At 42.2% G+C, this 23,953-nt stretch overlaps 11 protein-coding genes across 11 annotated transcripts; 4 read left to right on the top strand and 7 right to left on the bottom strand.

Annotated features, from left to right (window-relative positions):
* Positions 1–241: 241 nt before the first annotated feature.
* SJAG_03649 (ribosomal protein subunit Yml6) lies at positions 242–979 on the top strand (the record flags this gene model as incomplete). Its single annotated transcript, XM_002174750.1, has 1 exon — positions 242–979. The coding sequence occupies one exon, from the start codon at positions 242–244 to the stop codon at positions 977–979; it is 738 nt and encodes a 245-aa protein (XP_002174786.1).
* Positions 980–1,132: 153 nt separating this feature from the next.
* Positions 1,133–1,726, top strand: SJAG_03648 (inner membrane peptidase complex catalytic subunit; the record flags this gene model as incomplete). The annotated part of the gene is made up of 3 exons (XM_002174749.1): positions 1,133–1,251; positions 1,299–1,425; positions 1,496–1,726. 3 exons carry the CDS (start codon positions 1,133–1,135, stop codon positions 1,724–1,726), a joined length of 477 nt encoding a protein of 158 aa, XP_002174785.1.
* Positions 1,727–2,018: 292 nt separating this feature from the next.
* On the bottom strand, positions 2,019–3,155 carry SJAG_03647 (MBF transcription factor complex subunit Rep1; the record flags this gene model as incomplete). The annotated part of the gene is made up of 1 exon (XM_002174748.1): positions 2,019–3,155. One exon carries the CDS (start codon positions 3,153–3,155, stop codon positions 2,019–2,021), a length of 1,137 nt encoding a protein of 378 aa, XP_002174784.1.
* A 739-nt stretch (positions 3,156–3,894) lies between these two features.
* On the bottom strand, positions 3,895–5,371 carry SJAG_03646 (glucan 1,3-beta-glucosidase Exg3; the record flags this gene model as incomplete). The annotated part of the gene is made up of 2 exons (XM_002174747.1): positions 3,895–4,595; positions 4,690–5,371. The coding sequence occupies 2 exons, from the start codon at positions 5,369–5,371 to the stop codon at positions 3,895–3,897; spliced, it is 1,383 nt and encodes a 460-aa protein (XP_002174783.1).
* A 2,783-nt stretch (positions 5,372–8,154) lies between these two features.
* Positions 8,155–9,274, bottom strand: SJAG_03645 (hypothetical protein). The gene has a single exon (XM_002174746.2). It carries the CDS (start codon positions 8,986–8,988, stop codon positions 8,230–8,232), a length of 759 nt encoding a protein of 252 aa, XP_002174782.1. The 5' UTR covers positions 8,989–9,274; the 3' UTR covers positions 8,155–8,229.
* Positions 9,275–10,280: 1,006 nt separating this feature from the next.
* Positions 10,281–12,609, top strand: SJAG_03644 (glycerophosphodiester transporter). Its single transcript, XM_002174745.2, has one exon. It carries the CDS (start codon positions 10,570–10,572, stop codon positions 12,100–12,102), a length of 1,533 nt encoding a protein of 510 aa, XP_002174781.1. The 5' UTR covers positions 10,281–10,569; the 3' UTR covers positions 12,103–12,609.
* Positions 12,532–16,206, bottom strand: SJAG_03643 (arrestin Aly1). Its single transcript, XM_002174744.2, has one exon. It carries the CDS (start codon positions 15,068–15,070, stop codon positions 13,142–13,144), a length of 1,929 nt encoding a protein of 642 aa, XP_002174780.1. The 5' UTR covers positions 15,071–16,206; the 3' UTR covers positions 12,532–13,141.
* A 1,033-nt stretch (positions 16,207–17,239) lies between these two features.
* On the top strand, positions 17,240–18,923 carry SJAG_03641 (glycine decarboxylase complex subunit H). The gene is made up of 2 exons (XM_002174743.2): positions 17,240–17,628; positions 17,879–18,923. Exons 1-2 carry the CDS (start codon positions 17,472–17,474, stop codon positions 18,256–18,258), a joined length of 537 nt encoding a protein of 178 aa, XP_002174779.1. The 5' UTR covers positions 17,240–17,471; the 3' UTR covers positions 18,259–18,923.
* On the bottom strand, positions 18,561–20,038 carry SJAG_03640 (hypothetical protein; the record flags this gene model as incomplete). Its single annotated transcript, XM_002174742.2, has 1 exon — positions 18,561–20,038. The coding sequence occupies one exon, from the start codon at positions 20,036–20,038 to the stop codon at positions 18,857–18,859; it is 1,182 nt and encodes a 393-aa protein (XP_002174778.1). The 3' UTR covers positions 18,561–18,856.
* Positions 20,039–20,304: 266 nt separating this feature from the next.
* SJAG_03639 (hypothetical protein) lies at positions 20,305–20,925 on the bottom strand (the record flags this gene model as incomplete). The annotated part of the gene is made up of 1 exon (XM_002174741.1): positions 20,305–20,925. The coding sequence occupies one exon, from the start codon at positions 20,923–20,925 to the stop codon at positions 20,305–20,307; it is 621 nt and encodes a 206-aa protein (XP_002174777.1).
* Positions 20,926–21,213: 288 nt separating this feature from the next.
* On the bottom strand, positions 21,214–23,927 carry SJAG_03638 (19S proteasome regulatory subunit Mts4; the record flags this gene model as incomplete). Its single annotated transcript, XM_002174740.1, has 2 exons — positions 21,214–23,751; positions 23,796–23,927. 2 exons carry the CDS (start codon positions 23,925–23,927, stop codon positions 21,214–21,216), a joined length of 2,670 nt encoding a protein of 889 aa, XP_002174776.1.
* Between the last annotated feature and the right edge of the window lie 26 nt (positions 23,928–23,953).

Here is a 23,953-nt window from a genome sequence, read left to right as displayed (position 1 = left end):
TATAAAAATCCAAAATAATCCAAAAAAATCCCATAAAAAAATACGTATATACATATTCCTGCCTTCAATGCAATACCATAATCAAACTCAAACAATGATTTCAATTTTTTGTTAAATTATTAACTCTTTCCCTCTTCCTTTTCCGCGGTAGAAATTCAACACCACCGCGGACCTTCCGAGCTGTCCCAAGTTCATTCTTTGACCTTGCACCAAGGTATTGAAGCTGCTTTATTTGGAAAATATGACACTGAATCTGATTCGGTATGCATTTCCTTCGCTGGAACCTATGGGCTTTTTACACATTCCGCGACCATTTTTGACGGAACCTCTCCGACGCGATATTTTACAGAAAGCTGTTGTCTTTGAGGCCAATCGTGACCGTGCAGGCACTGCAAATACGAAATCTCGGTCAGAAATAAATTGTTCTGGAAAAAAATTACGACCTCAAAAAGGTACAGGAAGAGCTCGTTTAGGCGATGCTTCAAGCCCAATGCTTCGAGGAGGAGCCGTGGCTCATGGTCCAAAGCCTAGGGACTTTACAACAAAAATGCCGACGAAGATATTTAGCAAAGCAATGAGAGTTGCTCTTAGCGAACGATTTCGACAAAATGAATTGCTGGTACTAGACTCACCACTACATACGGAACAACTTACTTCAAAGCTGCTAAACGCATTTGTAAAGCTTCATGACCTTGGTGCTCCATATGGACGAACCCTCTTCATCCTGGATGACTTGTCCTACTCCACTTCTGCTGCAACAAATAAACGATTTATCGAGGCAACTACCAGTTTGGGACGGCATTGCGAATTTCTACCTGCCTCCCAATTGCAAATTAGGCACGCATTAAAATTCGGAAAGCTTGCGATAGAGCACAAAGCATTTTCAACACTTTACCAATTGTATCACGATCCTTGCTACCTTCTCCCACACCTTGCAACTGCCTCTGTCTCGACCTCCGATATCAGTGGATGTAGTTGAAAACGAATTAACTCGCTAACAAGATAATTCTCATCAGCGTCGGGAAAAGAATCTATTTTGGCAGCTCTGACTACGTTTATTTGCTCATTGTAGTTGCTTTAACGGGAAATTCTACCTTATTATCTTACTCTGCCCTAAACTCGTTTTCTTTTTATGTCGCGACTGTTCATAACGGCTGTGCAGGTTGCTGCTTTGGTATATGAATTCAATGAACACTTTTTTCAGCTGCAGGTCACAGCGGGACCCAGTATGTTGCCCACACTTGATTACACGTATGTTTACGACGTTAATTACTCCGTCAACTAAAACACAAGTGTAGCGGTGAAATTGTCTTACTGAACAAATGGTCTGGCAAATTCGCCCGAAACTGCAAGGTTGGCGATCTTGTTGTTGCTACAAAACCCAGCAATGCCCAACAAAGTGTCTGCAAGCGAATCCTTGGAATGGTATGCATTTTCGGGACATAGTTCTATCGTCTATTGCTCTTTCTCGATACATCGTATTAACTGCTTATAGCCCGGTGATACTGTGTTTGTAGACCCTACAATATCTGACAAAACGATTAAAGTACCAGTGGGACATGTCTGGCTTGCAGGAGACAACGTGGTTCATTCTTTAGATAGTCGCTCCTATGGACCTGTTCCTTTCGGTCTCGTTACTGCTAAAGTGATAGCTCGAGTATGGCCAAAACCAACTTGGTTTTTGAATGGCCTGCAAGATGAAGGCCCTTTTGATGACTTTTTTTAGGATTACGATTTACTTTAAAAAACATCCATTCCTTAGGAAATTGGTATACTAACTGTATAAATAACTCACCTCCCTTTCAAATATCATGCTATATTTCATCTTATTATATATAAATACTGGTTTACAAGAGAGCTTAGTTTATATTTTCCATAGTAAAAAGGTTAAACGCTATTTAAACTGAAAAGAAGAACGTAGTACTGCAATGCTTGCTTGCCTCCCCTGTTTATGAGACGAATCGTAAGCTATGCAAGAAGGGTTAAACGATATGGGAATAGATAACAGCTGTCAGAAATTAGATCACCGAAGGAAACCAATCTTCGTCTAGAGAAGATGGCTCATTAAAGTAATCACTAGAGAGAAACGATGACTGTAGGGAATGAAGACAAGATTCTTCATGCACTGCTAATTGTTCACGCGTGCTAAAAGTAAGGGTGCAGGTATTACAGCGGTATTGATAACGAGAAAGTAGCGGGCTACTTGGGAACGCCGTCTGATCCGAGGGCGTGTAAAATCGTTTAGACGAATTTTCAGAAAAGCTCGACTGATTACATGCAGACCAGCTTCGTTTTCGTCGTGATTTTCCAGGGCGTACCACAGAAGGAAGCCGATGGAGCCGTCGAGATTGCAAAGCCTGTCGAGCAGCAACTCGAGCATCAGACAGGCCACTATCACTCATACTCCATTTCATAGGACACCCACCCATTGGCGTTTCCCATACAGATTCGGTCTTTAGATAGCCTGAACCAGGAGTCCACGTATTTGTTCGAGCCATATTTGCCGGGCCATATGAAATGTCTTCAAAACTAGAAGTATACAGTGAATCCGTATCCACTAGTGTTTTCGCGACACTTGATGGTAGTTCGCTATTAACCTCATAAACCTGTTCTGGTCGAACACAAATGTTATCTGTTACCGCCATTTCGTTGTTTAATGGTTCGGGTTTATTCACGTTTTCGCGCACTAGATCTGCTGAACCATCGGACTTAACAATCAATGATACTGCTATAACCTGTATGTTTTGAGCAGATGCTGCAGCTGCAGGTGCCGAGACCTTAACCGGAGAAAGATTCAGATTGCAATAATCATTCCACTGGAAAGGATGCTGTTGTTCTGGCCAATCGGAATACAAGTCACTGCTCAACTCTGTTGGGTTAGAAGATAAAGAAGAAATAGTAGGATTCGAAGAGTTTAGATCAACAGGGGCCCCGGACACGGAGAGTATTTTCGGATCAATATTGCAGTAGCTGTTGCAATTGTCAAAGTAACCAACATCCAGGCCTTGTTGAATTCTTGGTGTTCGGACAGGTGAGCAGAGTATCTCATTCTTCAACGAAGAAGGTGCATAGCATTTTGCAAGAGTACTACTTGCTTCCAAGTTCTCCTTTCGTCTCCGTGCAGATAGTGTCCCAAAGGAATGCTCCCTGTTCATAGTCCGATTCGAATTTGTCTACGCAAATTCTAGCTTGTCGAGTTATCGACTTCGTTAATTGATTTAATAAAAGAACCCTGCACGCGTTTCAATTGCCTCAAGCAGATAGAATAAATCTTGTCAAAAGTGCTGGTTTCAGTTAATATTTAGAATAAGTATTATGCACTCTGAAACGTCAAAAGAACAGATCATTCAATCTTTGTGAAAACTCTTCAACAATATTTCCGTATCACAAAACTCCGTTTAAGTAATGCGTTTAAAAGAGAAACAGAAGTATCTAGTGTGAGATAATGAGTACGAATTAATGACACCGGTTTAGAAAGATGTGTGAAGAAAATAAAAAGTCTGTATACGAAAACAAAGTAGGTATTCAGCGGAAAGAAGAGGCGTGTGTTACTCCGGCAAATTTAACAAACGAATTACTCTCCTTCCCTCCAGTATATTTCTTGCACAATGATCTGAAACAACTGTTTGCTTTGTCTCACCAAGACAAAGAAAAACGGAAACAAAGGTATGACAACATGACCAGCCTGGTATCATTAAAAGATTGACCAACTGCTCACATGTATAAGATAATAATAAATGAAACACGAGCATGCTTCAAGTGTTGTGAGTCTGTAGTAGATGCTGAAATGTGACTCAGTTGACAAAAAGAAAACAAAACACAAATGAAGTGTTGAACAAAGTTTGTGTCATGAATGTGTTGAAAATAGTAATAAGTACGGACTGTTTTCTCTGACTAAAGGACATTTCCTTTGGTTTTGAGAAATTGAAAAGCACGTTGCATGGCATGAAGATATTCCCATGCGTACTTATTGTCCGGACAAACAGTACGTGTACGCATTTGAGCCCAAATTCGTGGGTAACCCAGCACTGAGTTGTTCTTCAAGAAGAAAAGACTATCCGTCCAAGCGTCGTCCCAACCTTGCTTGAAAAGTGCATGGCAGAACGTTTCTCCGGGACATTGATGAGTCCAGTAGTTCACATGCTCTTCATATTCCGAATCACGTTTTTGAACAAAGGCCTTTGGAGGATCGAGGCTTTTAGGTAAAGGTTTCGGTCCAGGATACACGACATTGCCTGCCTCGTTCATTTCACGGAAATCCCATTCACCACCTCTTCCATCAGAGAACTTATATGTCCAAAAGTAGGAGCCGCCGTTTTTCTCGGTATACAAGAGAACTTGTGCCTCTCCAAAATCTTTGCGTCTCTTATCCGGTAATTTAGTACGGCCCCAAGATTGTTCCGAGAGTGTACAGCTCCATTCTCCAACAGCAACGCTGCATTCCTCTGCATCAGGGCATCCCTCGCCTGCCTCTACACGTTTAACGATGTCTTTAGGACGCTGCTTGCAGTCATCCTCGGAAAAACAGAAATAATAGTGATGGTCAACGACATAGCTTCCCTCTTGCTCATGCTGGTGAACCCATTCAACCCAAGCTGTTAAGAAGTTTGTTAGTAGAATGTCAAAAACACAGAATTAGAGGTAAGCAATGTTACTCAATTTTTAAAGGCACTGCAGCAAAGAACATACCATTTAAATCCCAACCATCTCCAATGTAGACTGGGATTTCCTTATCGACGACTGCTCTACAGGCTGTATAATATCTTCCAAGAACCTCGTTTTGGCCGTAATTGGGTTCACTCACAACCTGTATACCAACAATGTTGGGGAATTGCGCAAACACATCGGACATGTACCGTACGGTGTCTACCGAACGTTGCTGGAAATTTGCATTTGAAAAGAATTCAGCCTTTCCGGACGAAGTTCCCGAATGGATTGCTTCGTTTGCACCACCGTACACAGCGTGCAAATCGAGCAGAACACCAATGCCATATTTATGAGCTTCTTGGACTTTTTTGATAAGAATGGAAATACAGTTCTCGTAGACTCCGGCATAAGCTTCAAAGGGGGAATCCTTAAATAAGGATGCATGACTCAGGGACCAGAAACCGATGGGGATACGAACACTGTTTACGTTTCGCTCAGCCAAATACTTCCAGTCTTCGTCTACAATCCAGCTATTCCAATGATGTTCAAAACGACGTTTGGCCTCCTCGACTCCGAATTTGGCTACTAAACCAGAGACAGCGTCCAGTTCAGAGTCACCGTCACTGACATGGAGATCATGACAAATCCATCTTTCTAGACAAAACCAGCTGCCAATATTTACACCATACTGTTTTCTATACACATAAAGGTCACGTTCAGTCATGTTTGTTCTACGCAGGCGCGCATCCTCTGCCGGGATTCACGTCATGCCGAAGTCCTCAGCACATACGTCATTTTATGGTGGTGAGAAGGAAAGCTTAAGCTCAATATAAGCGAATGAAAGAATGAAAGAATGAAATTTCAAAAACAGTATATTTAAATTAAAAGCGTAGTATGTATCCTAAGCACAAACGAGCACTTTAATGATTATTTTTAGTTGTGGTAAATACATCGCGATATCTAATAAAATTGACTAAGTAATAAGCTAAACAGTTACAATTGAAACAGCAGGCAACCTTGTTTTAATATGTATGTGTGCGTGTGTGTGAATACGCATACAAATTAAGTATATGCCTACGAATTCACTTTCAATAGTTTTGTTGTGTAAATGAATTGAATGTCATAATAAAAAGTTCAGCACACGAAAACCACTGTGTTTTACAAACATTAATAAATTGAGTTCTCGTATCAGATAACTATGTTCCAAACTGCTTCAAAGAAAGATCTTAATGAAGATATAGTCAAATTCTGGTTAAAAAAAGCATCATGAGGATAATAAAGGATTGAATTGGTTATTTACAAGGACATTTTTCCGACTGAACTAAAGTAAACGATAAGGTTTTATAAGAATCGAGTCACAACAGCACATCAAAATTCATTAGACATATTATTAAGATTGTAATTGCTCTATATAGTTCTTTTCCCCGTTTGAACGTTACTGTTGAATAAATTCTCGCATCATCATATTAAGGTTTATAACACCGGGAATAAGCGAGCGGCCGAAACTTGACCATATATACATGTCAAAAATAACAGTACCCAAATTGAACAGTGACATTGTTTGTAAAACAATTTAAAATTTTAGTTTGTCGAACATAAATTATTATAGTTTTACTTACCGTAGCAAGGGTGCATAGTTTCTCTAAATGTGTCTTACGTCAGCAACAACACAGTTACAGTTATAATGACAAGCTATAATTGCATTTGCATGAGTTGTAGAAAACAGTATCATTAATGAATCTTATAGATAAGAACTCAAATCCACCAATTTTTAACAAAACAAAAGGAATAAGCTTGTACTTTGTTTAACACTCATTATTCTCAATAACTTCGAGTGTTGTTTTTGATTTTAAAAGCGTAATTACTCACGGACAAATTGGATATTCCAATGCAAACAATTACAAAGAGAATTAGGTATTGAAATTCAGTAAAATTGTCACCCGTAATTGCATTGCTAATAATGAGGGATTGCAATTAAGGTCCACACGCAATTTAAGTGTACACATCACGGCTTATACATAAATTAGATTGGATAATAAACAGCTCATCGCTTATTAAACGATACTCAAATATTTGAAAATGCTCCATCCTTCTGTAATGATGAAACAATTATTTAAACACAGCATCACCATAGTGTGTTTGAATTTCAGCGATGTATCCGGAAAGACTTTGCACCATTACAGCTTTTTGACTGGAGATATTTATATCTGTAAGGACGAGTTGTGGCAAGGCTGTTGTTTAATTATTCGGTTACACAGTCGCATAAGATTATTAACACTAATAAGTTCGATCAGCAAACCAGATATTGTAAAGCACATTAACAATGAAAGATTTTACTTTCATCACTCTTAATTGGCGAAACATGTTGTAAATCATATAAACATAAAGTAATGTATCCCATGAAAAGAACAATCCTTAAACGAAGCATCTCCGTTATCGATGTCGTTGACTCAATGACGTGAAGAACATTGAATAATGAAGAGGCGCCCACTATGTCATTAATTAAATGTATAAAAACGATTAACGAAACTGTTCAATACTAGAGAATCTTCATTTTAATGTCTTTCTATGCAAAGAGCTGCGGTACTGGAAACCGACAGAAGACTCACTCAGTACTGGCGTTGGTAACCTGGCCCACTTGCGGAACATAAGAATAATTGACAGTCCATCTTCACAATTCGATTTTTTTTAGAAGAGGTTTTTTGAACCTGCCATTAGGGACCCGTATTAATTCGTGCTTCCTTTGTCATATATATGATGGGAATATTACTATAAGCAGTTTGCCTGATGAGAGTATTATGGAGCGTTCCTTTGTTGTAAGTGATGGTATAGCAAACATATAGCAAGTTGTTACTTTTAGTAACAGTTAAATGAAAAGCGGCAATTTATCACTTTTCTTATAGTTCTGTTACAATAAGCGTCCGTGTCAAAGAGTTCTGAGATGCAAGGCTATTAGTGTGATGTGCGAGAAAAACGAGACACTCATAACTTAGAATTCGACAGTCTATGACAGAACTATATTAATTATTAAGGAAGCTGTGATATATCACAGGGTCTCCGAACACTGTTAACTCCAATTATAATTCCTCCTTTCAGCGGCGATTTGTTCAGTCAGTAGTATTTCGACTATTCTGCAAAGCCTAGCCCGGTTTGAATAATAAAAATCTTATGTTATAGTTCACTTGTTTCAATAGAGCCATTTGTAGATGCAATGCAAAGTCAGCTTAAGAAAGACGATAATCCTTTCAATTGCATTTTCATTGTATTGACGTAATCGCTTTTGGAGATACATTATTCAAACAAAATCCTTGGATTTAACTGACTTTTTTTCAAGGAAAAGAATTCAATTTCTGGTTACAAATTTGAAGAGTTGAGAATTGTTACAGGCCTAATTGGAGACAAATTAAAATGTAAAAATATGTACCTCAAGAGTCCATTATGTTAATGGATTGTCTTAACTCTCTTCCGCACATAAGCACAATGGTTTCAAGACCCACCCTTAGCAAATCCGTACATTACATTCTAATATATTAATCTTTGACTATTCCTTTATTCTAACGTTCTGCTCTAAGTTTTTATTAGTCAATCTTCATCACGATCAAGCCATGTCTCCTCTAACGTCTCAGGCTCTAGGATTTTACAAGGCAACACTTTAATAAATTTGCCATCAACTTTAAGCTGCTGATAGGCGACCGTTTCAAATTCGTCTGATGCAGAATTGCGACAACTCTCCTTATGTTCTTTACAAGCCATTTCAGTCCTAAGATACCGTCCACAGCAAGAGAGGCAGGTATTATACTGAAGTCCACGAACAGGTTCAATGATAAAATAATCATCAAAAAGAGAAATGATCTTATCCTCAGTAACTGCCTTCTTCAGTGGTATTTGAAAAATAATCTCTTCCACTGACTCCTTGTATATCTCCACGTCACGAGGATTGCGGATCACCTGCTGACGATCACTTTCCGAGTATGGAACAAGTTTATCGCCATACTTCTCAACAAATTTATCAATTTTTGCCGCAAGTTCCTCATCGATCTCGAGCTCTTCATCACTATCATCATCACTATCATCAACTTTAGAGCTTGACAAAGCTGCATAAAATGCGTCAGATTTAGCTTTTTTAGCCTTTTCATACTCAGCGAGGTGAGGAATGCAGTTATCCAATGTTAACAATGACTGACATTCTTGACAAAACAAAACGGCGACTTGATCTACCAACGTAAGACCAATTGGGTATAGGCTTGCCGCTAGCTGAATACTACCTCTGGCCAAAGGCTTTCGCTCGGGAAGACAGTAGAAGCTTATAAATTGCTTTAAAGGCTGTGCGGGAGAAAGCATTATTCGTCAACAAGATGCAAAAATGGGTTTCAAGTTATTTGGGAGAAGATGTCTTCTTAGGTCGCAAAATTACTTGTGTATGCAAGTCAAAAAAGGTTTAAGCTAAACAGTTGCGAACTGTCATAACAGCTACAGTATGCGTAATTCTAGGCCCCGTAATGTGACCAAAGTTCGTACTTTTCCGTACTTCTGGCTATTAATACTGCTTGAGAGCAACGTGTAAAAGTAAACAAACGCGTCGCGTCGCGTCGCAATATAAATAAAAACCGCACACGCGTGGGAAGGTGGTAACCGGCAGTTATTCTCGACGAAGAAGCACGGATCGGACCCTTGATCGCTTATTTTTAAGCTTATTCGCGTTGCATTACTATTTAACTATTCACTGTCCTAACAAATACTATTTATGGCATTGATCAATGCTGCGGTAATGGCAATACCTATTAAATAGTTGACAGAATCTTAAAAACAAATGCCTTCTATGACCTTGACGAGTGTGGACTCTTTCGCTCGTAAAAATAAAAAAAAAAAAAAACGCACAAAGATACTTCAAACAAAAAAGTTTTTAATCATCAAACAGTCTCTAGTGCCTAAGAAGCGTTCCAACCCATAACACGATTATGGGGTTTCACTCCAATAAATCCATATGCCCTATAGCACCGCCTTACTGGAACCCCTCACCTAATTCTATCTCAGGTGCTCTTGTAACTTGGCTCATGACGATACCGACGGCGTCTGTGTCCTTTTTCTAAGCCTTCTATGACTTTTTATTTCTATATGAACATCACGTCTGACCGCACAAACTGCGCAGCCTGTGAGGTTGGTTAACTGTAACTACTCGATGACTCCGACCATCCTTCCATCTCCGAACGCAACCCGTCACCATTACCCTGCCACAGAGAACCACCATGAAGGGGATGCATTGAGCATGTAGCTAATATTATGAAATTTGGCGATTAATGAAAACACTGTTGTTATTCAATCAAGCCTTTAAACAAAAAACAGCTCGAACTCGACTTTTGTACGGCAGTACTACTGTCGGCCATTACAACTTTAAGCTCTCGGTAACGATGCAACGTGTTTCGCATTCGTTAAGGTGAACCAATCCAGATTTAAACAAAGGAAAACGTGTTCGCAATTTGTCGCAACAATAAAGCAAACGCATATACAACACAGATCAATTTCCAAAAAAGAAAACAGTAACATAAAGTATAATTTCCTGTATGTTCCTTTCACGTTTTTCAGCATACTCTAGACGTCATCCGTGCAGAACTTGCACTTTGATAGAACAGAAAGAAAAAAACTATATAAGGGAGACAATGTACCTCATTCTCCTCAGAAAGGTTTTCCTGTAGAGCATTGATCTACGGCTCAGCAGTAGAAGGCAGTGTTTGCTTTTTCCGCACAACTTGGCAAATACAATTAATTATTACTTCTTTTATTTTCAGACTACATATATAACCAGGTTCGGTTCGTCTCAAGCAATCGACGCTACAACATATCCAAATAATCCACTTTGCTTTAAGGGTGCCGATATTGCTTTATTAATTAATATCGCCTTGGGGATACTATTCTAATTACAAAATGACGACCAAAGATCCCACGAAGGAAGACCCCACATCAACTACGGTCACATTTTTTGACGATTTGCATCACTCTTCATCCAGCGAGTCGGCAAACAAGCCGGACGACCTTAGCAAAGACAGTGTTGAAGTTACTGCAGTGCCAGGAACGGCCGTTTCTACGGGCGAAGAACCATCGGAATTGCGCAAGTTTTGGGTGGTTTTTGTATGCGGAGTTGCCTTAGTCTCTGATGGATACTGCGGAAATACAATTGGCACGGTAATTACGATTCTCAAGAAATTGTATCCAACTGAAACAGCACATTCTAGTGCTCTGAAGAATGTGGGTATGATTGCTTATGTGGGAACGCTCGTGGGCCAATTGACATTTGGGTATATTTCCGACCAAATTGGCCGCAAGCGAGGTATGATTACCGCTACCATCATTCTTATCGTTTCCATTGCTCTCTGCGCTGGCGCATATGGAAACCATGGAAGCATTAAGGGTATGATTACCGCACTCATCGTATACCGCTTTTTTCTAGGTATTGGTATTGGTGCTGAATATCCATGTGGCTCCGTCGCAGCGTCCGAATCCACAGCTGAAATGAAGTCCGGTCAGCGACATGCAGTCTTTATTTCGGTAACAAACCTGGCACTTGTTACTGGCTCTATTTTGGGTGTTCTTATCCCGTTTATCCTCACAAGTATTTTGGGGGATAACCGTCTTCGGATTGTTTGGAGACTGTCAATTGGTCTTGGTGTTATTATTCCCATATTCCTTTTGTTTTTCCGCTTCAGAATTAAGGAATCAAAGTCGTATATACGTTATCGCCTTCATTATTCAAAGATCCCCTGGCATATAGTACTTCAAATGTACGGATGGCGGCTCGTAACTCTCTGCATTATTTGGTTCGTGTACGATTTGTCGGCTTGTGCCTTTGGCCTTTATGTGAGTACAATCGTTAAGGGAGTGCTTCCAAACAACACATCTATGGCGAAGACTTTTGGCTGGTCAACCGTTATTAACACGTTTTATCTTCCTGGAACCATCATTGGTGCTTTCTGTTCTGATTGGATTGGACCCAAATACTGTCTTGTGGTCGGTCTCGTGCTCCAAGGCGTTATTGGGTTCTTTATGTCTGGTTTCTACAGTGATCTCGTAAAACATATTGCGGGCTTCTGTGTTATTTACGGTCTTTTCCTCAGTCTTGGCAACTTTGGACCTGGAAATAACATTGGACTTCTTGCAGCCAAAACTTCTCCCGCGTGTTTCCGCGGATTATACTACGGTATTAGCGCAGCAATTGGTAAATGCGGTGCAATTGCTGGCGTCTATGCTTTTGGCGGTAACGCTATCCGGACATACTTCTTTATTGCCAGTGCTTTAGCCATTGTCGTTGCAATTCTGACATACTTTTTCGTGCCAAACGTAAGGCAGACATGTATTGAAGACGAAGATACCCGGTTCGCTCGTGTTTGCCAAGAGAACGGATATAATGTTTTTGACTTTACCGAACAAATTCGCGTGGGGCCCAACAAAAGCTCCGCGTAACTGTTATCATGATTAATGTTTTGACGATATTTGACTTTGAAAAGAAGCTCTTTTTGAAATTCTTGCGTTAATAATACTTAGCTGACTTTCCCAAGTGGACCATGCTCAATTCAGTGGTCCCTTGACATAAGCATCTTCAGGCGTGAAGACGAAAACAGGCAACTGTCGCAGAACACATCCGCAACAACACATGTGGAATGCTGTTCTGGAATTGCCGATTGAGTGGCTCGACATTGATTGTTAAATTTGTCGAAGATATCAACGAATTGGAATGTTCGGCTAAGCAGTTGGTTCAATCCGCTGTACGGATTGTATAATGTTGTAATAATGGCTTATATTGTATAAGCCATGCAAGCTTCTTAGCGCAGACAATGATTTTAGTAAGCTTCTCGCAATTTATGGAAAGGAGCTTTTCCCTCTTCCCGTCTCCTTAGTTTCATTTTTAAATTACTTCTCTATAGAAATACTATAATTGCAGACGAATGGCTCAATTCTAACAACAACCCTATAACTTTAAACAGGGACACACCACTGTCCCTTAAAACAAAGTCCCCAGGCGTAATGAGAATCAGCTAATGATTCGTAGCAATAATTATATTTTAATTATATACTTATTATTTAACTTGATCAACTCAAGTCGCAGAGTACAAGACGGCTCCGCAATACACAAAGATCATTACTCTTCATATAACAGCTCGCTCCTTCAATCCCAACGAAAGATTGCATCAACTGTGTGCGCTTAACAACATGTGTTCCAGACCTTGGTGATATCGTGCAATAGCACCATACCAAGGTGCACCAAAGTACAGTACTGGCACCGAGTGATTTTGTCATTAAGAGGTTTCAAACATAAAAGGAAGAAGAGGAAAATGGGGAGGGGCATTGTCATAACGTCTATTAGGAAAAGTAAGAAAAACTCATTACAAAGCGGTGGATAAAGATGCATCACCAGGCACTCAAGAGCACACACATAGCAGGTCACCAACAAGACATGCCAAAAAAACATAAAAACAGAGGGAAGAAGAAACAGAAAACCAGATCACCTTTGAGCAATAGAACGGCTCGAATGACGAACCAAGGAAGCACGACGAGTACGCGGTTGGGCAACCTCAGAATGTCTGTAGTTATGATTATTAAGAATTGTGTCGTCCGTTGCATGGTCCGTTTGACACCCATAAGTGCTGATCGAACTCAATGCATTGAACAACTCCTCGTAATCCGGAGGGGGCGTATCGCAATGAGGAGGCGGCACGTCGTTGTCAAAGGGAGGTGGATTCACTGACGGTACCCGGAACAACTCTGTTGGCCGAGCGGCCGGCTCAGTAGTGCGGCTCTGTTCACCTGCTGTTGAAGGTTGTGCACGGCTGCTTGAATCAAGAACAGATTGAGTTGTATAAGAAGTGCGCTCAGAGGGGTCACAAGCAGATGCATTGATTCTGCAAGGACATGGTAGAACAACCTGGCTATTTTCGCGCAAATCGCCATACGCCGGTAATAATGTGGAGTTTTGAACACATCTGCACGACAGAATGCGAACAGGAGTTTCAATATTGATTTCAAAGAATTTCCTCTTGTTCGGATTGTCAGGATCAACAATAGACAGGACTAGCAGCGCCCTCAGGCGATGACGGATCTTAATGTACTTGTATGTTGTATCAAATGTTAATTTGTCCTTGTCTTTGGCCAAACAATTCGGGAGCTTCACCTTAAAATTAAAAAAGGCACTAGACACGCCGTCACCTTCATCAGCAGACTCGAACAAATTGTCCGAATCCGTGTGTTTTGACGAACGCTCGGTAAGCTGTACTCGCCGCTTCGGGTCAACTCGAACGTATTTCCGGCTTCGACACCAGTACTCACAAGTTTCAACAATAGCCACGGCGATTTTGTAAAGACGCACCTTGTCTAGTAAGACAAAACGAAATGACACGGGTACAGTCTCTCCGAGTCGGAACGATTTCCCGGGAACTTGCACTTCATAATGCAAACGATCATCCCAGTCACGAGAAATATTGATTGGTTCAGAGGCAGAAAGACTGGCGGGAGAAGGCGTACGCACGAGTTGGACATCACAACGGCCGTTTAAGTTGCTTTTGAATGCACCAAAACGCTCAAGAGATGCATCCAAACTGTAACGTACCCAGCCCATTTTAGCTTCAACAGATTCAGGAAAGTAATTGGGAATAACAAGGTCAAAATTGTACGTATACTCGCCAGGAGCAAACACACTATAACCACGAAGGGAAGCGGCAGAAGCACTTGGAGCAGGTAACTGCTGTCCCACAAGTCGGGCAATATCTGCACCGTGTTGAGGAGCATCAGCATCTTTCATCTGAGGATTGTAAAAGTTCCAAGTGTGAGAAATGATTACTTTATCTTCAAAGCTGTCATGACCCTTAGGAGGAATACCTTCAGGCCACTCGGTACGCGAGCGGCCATTAAACGAAAGGGAAATGTTGCGAATGTTGGCAGGTTTAGCGACTCGCAAAACAAGAGCTCCGCGAAGAATGACGGGATTCTCAATTTGACATTCGTTTAAACCGAAGCCGGACAGATAAAGCACAGGCTCCAGCAACGCGATAGACAGCGACATACCACCACCGTGAGAGGATGCCAGTGGTTTTTTTATGACTGGTGGCACATAACTCGAAACGTTGTTTCCAATGATAGAAGTCACGGTAGCATTGCCAAAAATGTTTGCCGAAGAAGGGCTCAAAGTTAGCGGCGGCTTCTGGGTGATACCACCGTTCATGGAACCCGCAGTGCCAGCGTTTTCAGATGACACAGCGTGAGCCTGCTGTCGCTGAGTAGCAACAACATTTGTTTGAGCCGTGCCAGCTACCTTCGCGGCTGCGGACGAGGAGTAACGGTGGTGATGGTTGCTGCCGTTCGAGTCGTGATGATGAAGTGTCGCAGAAATAGTTTTGCCAATACGGCCAAACGCTGGAAGTGAAAGATCGCCTTTCATGTGAACAACAGCGGGGGGTGGAAGAATCGGGAGGACGGACGGAGGGGAAGTGGAGTAAGACAGTTTGTGGGACAGTTTGAATAAAGAAAAGGGAACGAAGGAACAAACAAGGAGCAGCAAGCTAAAAAGCGATAGTGAGGTCTGAGCAAGCAGAGTCTCGAGTTTTTCTCACTCTCACCTTTCAGTAAGAGAACAGAACTGAAGGAGAAGAAACAGCAAACAGCCGAACTGGCTGTATTGAAAATAAGTCGTAAATGCCCAGAAGAGCGGAGATGTCAAACACACGGGGGCGAATAATGGCCGAAAGAAACAACACAACTGAATGCTGGGGGAGGAAGTAACAGATGCCAAGTACGAATGACAAACGCTAACGACACAAATGCTTGAAGGAATTGTTCTGACAAGAAATGCCAATTAGGTCGCGAAAATCTTACACGATGCGAGAAAGAGAGTCAGAGAGAGACAGAGACAGAAATTAAGGAAACGTGCCACACAACAAACTGTTCGACACGCAACTGAAAATCCAAAACGCAGAAACAACCGTTAATCAGCTGCTAGCAGTCTATAAATCAATTCTCACAGCGAAAAAAAGCACACAGCAAAGGAGGCGCCGCTACCAGCGAGGAAGCAAGCGATGAGACACCGAGAGGCCGTATTTTGGTTGGAAATGCAGAGAAAAGCGCGCAGAAGTACCAATCCCGGTCTATTTGGCCACGCTTTTCGAAAAAACAGTACACAAGTTCACAATCGGAACTAGATTACACGTAAGGTGTGTTTTTTGGCCCAATTTTGGGTTAAATGGGGGCGAAAAAATGGCGGTCCGTAGAGTTCAGAGTCTCTTGGCCCTGGGTAAAGCCTATTAACATGTATGACCAAGATTATAAGAACTACGTACAGATGACGTGAATTGTAATACGAAAGAAAACAATACAGCGTAACAATGGCTTCACAAACCTGCACAGACGTTCGGTACGACAATTGTGTACGGCGCGATAGTATTTTGGTGACAGACACTGTGTGTAGTGGTTAATGGCAGAAGAAAGCAGTATGGACACGGTTAGTGGCGTTCCGCTCGGGTACGGGCCGAGGTAAAGCAGCGGAAACCCTGGCGGTGAAGGCGGGGTATTTGTGCTGTGGACGGCGGGGAGTGCGGGACGGAAATGGGGCAAAACCGGCGAAATGCGCGTCCAATCCCCATCCGAGTGGAAGAGAAACAGACCACCCACATTCGAGCGGAATAATGACATCACAAGGCACGCTGCGGATTGGACGAGTTTTCGTTTCGATAACGTAAGCGAAACCTGTCAGCGAATAGGAAGAGGGGTGCGACACGGGTGCGGTGGTGCCGAAAAGCCAAAACAGCAAACGGAAAGAAAATAAAGGTTTTGCCGTGAAGACGCGGTGGAAACAAATTTTGCATTGGTAAAAACCGCGCGCATAATGGTGGAATTATGGTCTCGGTTCAATCGATGTGGTAGTTTTCGTGGATAAGACCTCTTCCATTGCTCAGTTTTCCCTCGCTCGCGGCTAAGCTGCGCGAAATTTGACCCAATCAGCATTAAGCTTGCTTTAAGAAAAAAAGCGTCTTTGATCGTGCAGTTTTAGCTTTTAGCCAATCAAAACTGCGCTATAAGACCCTTTCGGTCTAATTGGCCTTTATCGCACGTGAGATCTTAACGAGGCAGAACGAGCATGAGCTGTTCGTTGGAGCACGCTAGGAGACAGCAGCACATACTCAAGCTTATGTAAGATAACTAAAAATGACTAAAACACGAATATCGTTCCCATACTACCCCACAAACAACGAACCAAGTCGCGACAATGCTGACTGTTTGTAATCGGTTTTTCTTGTGTAGACAACCGTAACTCCATTAAGGTGGCCCGAAAATAACCCCTCACTCACTCCCTCACCACCACAGGGGATGATATAGTCGTCTATACGATTCGAACTTGGTGTATCGATGAGAAACAAAAAAATCACAGCACAAACAAAGCGAATCGAAACGGGGAACGCGACTAAAACCAGGAGCCTGACCTCGAAAAACACGTGTCATGTGCTGGTTTTTACTGGCGATTGTTGCCAGCTACTTTGGACAAACCTAGTATCATCAATGACGGCCTATCTGTTGTTACAGAGCCTCCATAGATAACGCTTTCATGTGGTTATCTAGAGTACTGTAGCGGGCTGTTTCATTTAGAGTCCTATTTCTCCACTCCACACCGCACTTAACCACAACCAACCACCTTACGCGTATTTCTTTTTCAAATTAGCAGACTCTTATCGTCCTTACGGCGCATTTTCTCATCTGTTAATTTTTTTTTCTTTCTTTCTTTCTTTCTTTCTTTCTCTCTCAATTTCTCGTTTTTTGACTTCTTTTAACTTGTTCCCGTGTTATTCGTCATGTTTGCTCCTACTCTGCTGAAAGCTTCCTTCCGTTCCTTCTCCCGTGTTCAGTCGATTTCCCGTGTCGGTGCTGTCGCTTCCTCTGTCGCTCGTGCTCGTCAGTGTTCTGGTGTCTCGTTGAACTCGTTGCGTCTCACTCCCCGTTGGTATTCCAGTAAGTAAAGATGATGCAGATCATAACGTCATAGAGCGTCGATCCATGACGGCTTCCAAAAGTCTAAGCGAAACAAAATGGCGGGGCACAGTGTGTTGCAGTGTGAAGGAAACACAAGTTTGAATTGCTGTTTAAATCGCACTGACGTGAGCTCCCTCCTTGATAAAACGGATACGCAAATGTTTCTTTACGCGATCGACTGTGTCTGCTTTGTTAATTTTTTTCTTACCCTTGCTAACCAATTATTTAGCCGTCAGATATACTCGTGAACATGAATGGGTCTCTGTTGACGGGGACGTCGGAACTGTCGGTATTACAAAGTACGCAGCTGATGCCCTTAATGACGTTGTGTTCGTCGAATTGCCTGAAGAGGGTTCGGAAGTTTCTGTTGGTGACAACGTCGGTGCTGTCGAATCCGTCAAGTCTGCCAGTGATGTCTATTCTCCCGTTTCTGGCTCAATTGTTGACATTAACGAAGAATTGAATGATTCCCCTGGCACTATTAATGTCTCTCCTGAGAAGGAGGGCTGGTTGTGTAAGATCAAGCTTTCTGATGCTTCTGAGGTTGACAAATTGCTCGACAAAGAGAGTTACGACACATTTTGCAAAGAAGCTGATGAGGCTCACTAAATGTACGAGTAGAGACACAGTAGCGCTCTCCTTTCGCTCACACCCACGCACATACACATCCATTCTCTCACTCACACACATCCTTTCGCCAGACGTTATTGTCTCTTTCTTTAACACTTGTATGCTTATCATACGTTATTATGAACTCTTATGCGCACCCACCATACACAAGCCCTTCTCTCTTCTTTTCTAGTGACAGTTGGTAAACCGTATCTCGGTTGGTGAACAGGGTGGATTATAGCCTTTCAGTTCATTCAATGTCCCTCTTTGCTCCTTGTTCAACCGAGGTCTTTTATAGCAGCGTTGTTTTTATAATTATCTTCTTTACGATTTCTACATGCGATATGAAATGCACTAAATTGTATTCCTCCATTCCTTTTCTCTCGGACTCAGAAATTTATCAGAGTTAAAATTGTAAATGAATATACATACGAATTAGAAATAGCCTACAAATTTTAGAGTGTCCTTTTTGTCAGCAGCGCCGTTATTAATTACATCAATAGTCGCCTTGGAAAAAATACAATGTTAAAAGGCATCACCAAGGATGACCAAAGGACTAGGAGTTTCGGCACATAGACGTTTTATGTCAACACAAACATTAAGCAAAGAAAGAAGCAATAATAAGAGCCACGATTGTAGGTGCAAATGCACTCAAAGAGACAGAACGTGATGCGGAAGAAGCGATCGTAGTTTGGTTTCCTGCAAACATGCCAGGGCTAGGAGTGCCCTCAGCAGGAGGGACAGTCATACTGACCATGGTTGCGTTAGGTCCGTAAGTGGGAACTCCAGTAGGAGGGTACACAGGAACAGTGCCTGTTCCAGTGGGAACAGGAGTCGTACCAGGCACCAAAGTAGTGGTTCTGTTGTCAGTACCAGTGTAAGTGATAGGAGGTGCAGTAGTGCGGTTCGTCCATGTAGCAGTCATGGTCTCGTTACCGGGCACACTCGTGGGGTGTTGAGTAGGAACAGTGTATGTAGTAGTAATGTTCGAAGTGGGAACATAAGTCGTTGTGTTCCAAGTAGGTACAGTGGTAGGGACATGGGTTGTAGTGTTCCAAGTAGGTACGGTAGTAGGAACATAACTAGTAGTGTTCCAGAATGGAACAGAAGTAGGGACATGCGTAGTAGTCGTGTTCCAGGTGGGAACAGTCGTAGGGACATGTGTGGTAGTCGTGTTCCAGGTAGGAACAGCGGTCGTAGGAACATACGTGGTTGTGTTCACAGGAGGAACATAAGTAGTAGGTGCATACGAAGTAGTGTTCACCGGGAAAACCCAAGTCGAAGGAGCATGAGAAGTAGTCGTGTTCGCAGGAGGGACTTGAGTAGTGGGCACATATGTCTCAGAGGAGGGTACGTGCGTAGTCGAGTTCACAGGGGGAACGTAAGTGGTAGGTACATACGTTTCCGAAGAGGGTACGTGCGTAGTTGAGTTCACAGGGGGAACGTAAGTGGTAGGTACATACGTTTCCGAAGAGGGGATGTGAGTCGACGTCGTGTTGGAGGGAGGGACCTCAGTTGGAATGTAAGAAGTCGTTGGAGCTTCCGTAGTAATGTTCGGCATAGGAACCGAAGTAGTAGGAATGATAGGAGTTGATGTAGGAGGAACTGGCTCCGATGTTGGAGGAACACTCGTAGCGTTCTGTATAGGTGCAGCATCAGTCATGCTGTTGTCGATTTTAACAGCAAGACCCTGACGGGCGACAGCTGCCACAGGGCCTAGTGCAAAGGCAGTTTGAACACTAGCGATAACGAAAGCTCCGGAAAAGAGAGTAGACTTCATGTTCCCTAATGTGTTTTGATTCAAGTGTTATTCGACACGCTTTAAAAAATGGCTTCTTGAAAACATATTTATAACCTAGAGAGGACGGAATGAGCGCAACCGTTTTGTCATTCATCCTTCATTTAACGTGCGTGAATAAACTGGCACCTAGTCATTGATGAGTCACCAACAAGTTGACGAATGCTGTACACACACAAGCTTATTAGTGTAGAGTCCCATTGCTCGTTTCGTTTATCATAAAATAACGCATACACGGACGGAAAACGTCACTTGAACGGAAGACTCAAATCACTTCGTGCGTATGTACACTGCAGAGACACATCAGAAGCATAAACTGTGAGATCGTGATCATTGCTATTTGCACCGAGACACACTGAAGCTCGTCTTCGACAAGATTGCTCGCTTAGCGAATTCAGTGACACAATCGTGGTTGGAGTAACACACTCAAAGTTTGATTTTCGTCTAAAGGCATGCATAAGCTGTTGATGCTGAACAATAGAGTGCCAGTTCGTTGGGTCCATACATCCTAGAGGAGCACCATTTTCCTCTTCTGTTCCTTGGTCTAATGATATTGGACTCTGTAAATTCAATCGTTCCACAGAATTAGTTAAAATACGGTTCAAGTGATTCTTAATAGATGACAGTATCTTTCTTGGAGTTCCCAATGTTTCATTTTTGTCATTCGTGGTTGTCTGTTTCATTAATTGCTTAGTTTGATCATGAGCCGTTTTTACTGAACATGTTTTAATGATTTTTTCAACAGATTCATCAATTGAAGTTTCACTGAGCAAACGGTACTCTGAGTCTGTGAGTTCATCAGAAGAGAGATCAAAGTAATTCTCTTTCTGAGAAGTTTTAGTAGTATCTTTAAAAAAACGCTTAAACATGATTAATAATTTTACAATTGAGTAAGTAAAACTAGCAACAGGTCATAACAGATCTCAGCAATTGTTTTATAAAAGCGTATACTTTTGAGGTTTCTTGGGGAAGGTAGAGTTTAAGGTTAGTCACACCAGTATATGCATACACAGAAGTTTAACAACAATTTTACAGACAGAGGTATTTCTAAGACATATAGTAGCAGCCAATTGCTTTTGAAAAGCAAAAATAGTACACGTAAAAATATCAGGTCTCTTTATTCGCATAACTATCCTGTTCTAAAACAAGTCTTGCTTTCATGCACTAACATCCATGTCATCGCTCGTCGTTTTTCTAAGAATCACAATGCCCTCCATGGTAGACAGAGGTGTATACGACTCAGTCGCTAACTCAGCTCGTTCATTGTGATGCAGAAGAACAGGCGTCGTATGCGTAACCCAACCCGTAATGACCTTGGGACGACCGGCCTGACCAACGACATCAACAGCTTGTCCCACACGAACGCTTACAGGCAGAGGTTGACCATCTTCACCCAAAGTGAGCAGCATGCGTGGCCGCATAGCTAGAGCCAAATAGTAGAATAGCCAGTGAGAAGAGTCAAGCATGAGAGTTTTAGCGTCAAGCAATCCTAACGCAACGGTTAACAGACCAGCGAATGCTGTCTGACCAAGAATTTGACGATCAGTATGATATGGATTCACTGTCACAGTGCCCTTGCCCATATGCAGAAGGCCTTGAGCAATACGAACCATAAACAGAGCATTCGACTCCTTGTGATAGTAGTTTGCCAGTTGACGTAAGAGTTGGGCTAAACGAGCATTGTTTGTACCGGCACCAACAAGACCCATAGAAAAAATGGCATTGTATGCAACATCAAGATCACTGTCATGACTGTAACGAGAAAGGGTATCAAAAATTTTCATTTCAGGATTAGAGGCAGAGAGCAAACCAAGAGCCAAGGGAACAGCCTTGCGAATAGATGCTTCACCATAGTGCATCATATGACCAAACTGCCGTGTGACCATTTCAGCACCAATATCCTCACCCATTGCAATGATTGCTACACCGAGAACTGCAAGCGATTGCACAGTGGTTTCACCTTCCTTCTCCGCCGGTACAGGCTCACTGCAAATGTGAAGCAAGTTTTGGATTTTAAGCACATTGCCGGTGCCAGCATATGAACAAATGTCGACAAGTATGCGAGCTTGCTCAGCAATAGGACCTTCGATGGCTCTCAACGTCTCAATAGTGGCGTCAGCAAGGTCTTGCTTTCCGTTAAACAAAAGTGCAAGACCCAAGGCCATGAATCTTCCCCAAGAGCTGTCCTGTGATTCGGGTTCACGCTCCATGAGAGTTTGAAGAATAATGCTAGCAACATCACCGTTACAGGAGCCAACGAAAATAAGACCCAACGATAATGCGGCAAGGCAAGGCAATTGGAGTCCGATAGACACATCTGTAACGAAGGGCGACAGCATATCTAACAAATCCTCACGGTTGGAACCGGCATAAGCCAAACCCAAACCAACAATGGCACTCATACGAAGCTTTGCCGAGCCCATCTCCAGATATTCTGAAAGCACGGCGATAGCGGGGTCAGCTTCGTTGTGTACACTAACATTGGCGAGACCAATACCCAGCAAAGCGCCGGCTTTGATGTTCTCTTCCGTACTGTAGAGATACTTGTCAAGCTCAGAAAGACCAATTTCAACATCCCACAAGTGCAGCATACCCAATGAGGCTGTAGCTGTAAGCATACCGGTATCCTTGTTCTTATAGATCCAAGAAGCTTCTTCCTCGTTTTGCATTATAAGCTTGTCAGCACCGAAGCCAGCATTAACGAAAGCATTTACAAAGGTAGAAGCGAGATTTTGTTTAGCAGAAAACATGCTGGAAGAACCAAGACCACTGCGAGGCATATCAAGATGAGTTTTGTAAATGTCTTCGGGAAGCTTGGGCTCCATAAGGTTCAGCTCCTTTCCAAGATAGTGGAAAAACTCTGAAAGGCGTGTGTTACGAATAGCCTCATCCAAAGACTCATCTTCACATTTCATTTGAATTTGCTGACAGGCCAACATGAAGGCCATTTGTTTTTTTACAAGGGGATCAGTGACAGCATTAAAGTCGTCTTTAATCATAGACATGCTGGCCAAACGAATAGATATGTTGAGTGCCTCGGTGAAGCGATCGAATTTTCGATGGATGGCATGGGCAGTTTTCAGCAGTGCGACATCCTCGGGAAAGGGTAATAAATTAACACAGCTTGTCAGATACAGGCATACACGAGAGGCATTGTCAGCTTCAACGAACTCTGGCAACCGATCGATGGCCTCAATTTCTTGCAGCAAGTCGATTGCGTCTGCCTCAGCATTGTGATTAAGGAAAAATGGAACAATCTCCATTGACAGGCTATACAGATCCTTAGTGTCTAGTTCCTTTTGCTGGCGATCGGAATACTCTTCGCCGATTTCAGCAGCCAAATGACGAACGTATTCATGACCCCAAGACACAGGGTCTGAAGTCACACCTTGGAGACGGTATTTTAATGACTCTCTTTTTCCTGGTTCACTGTATGTCATTCCCAACACTGACAGAATGTCTGCAAGCTGGGTTTTCTGCTTTCCATCTTCCCACTTTTCATAAACATTAACAAGCGTAGGATAATGAGGACGCAAGAACTTTAATGGCTTAGGAACAGCCGTCATAGAAGAAGTAGATGTTCTAATGGCATCTTTCAGCTGGACCAGCGCAGCCTCAATCAATTCCGGATTGGCTTCAACAATACGCTCTACCAGCATTTCCAAATCATTTTTGAGCTGCAAATCCTCTTCGGACTAATGATTTGTTAGTACACATACATAAAACCTTTACTACATACAAGCTCCTCTTTCTCATCTTGTTTCGAGTTGTCATTTTTCTTGTCCTTAGAGTCTTTGAGTTTTTGGGATCCTTCAGATTCTTGTTTTTTCTCCTTTAGATCCTCGTTTATGTTTTTATTTTCATTACTCATATTGCCTTTACTCGTCAATATATGAA

Source organism: Schizosaccharomyces japonicus (genome assembly GCF_000149845.2).
Source record: "Schizosaccharomyces japonicus yFS275 unplaced genomic scaffold supercont5.2, whole genome shotgun sequence".
In the NCBI taxonomy this organism is placed as follows: domain Eukaryota; kingdom Fungi; phylum Ascomycota; class Schizosaccharomycetes; order Schizosaccharomycetales; family Schizosaccharomycetaceae; genus Schizosaccharomyces; species Schizosaccharomyces japonicus.
The sequence above is the reverse complement of the archived record's forward strand: the minus strand, read 5'-3'. Positions and strand labels throughout refer to the sequence as shown.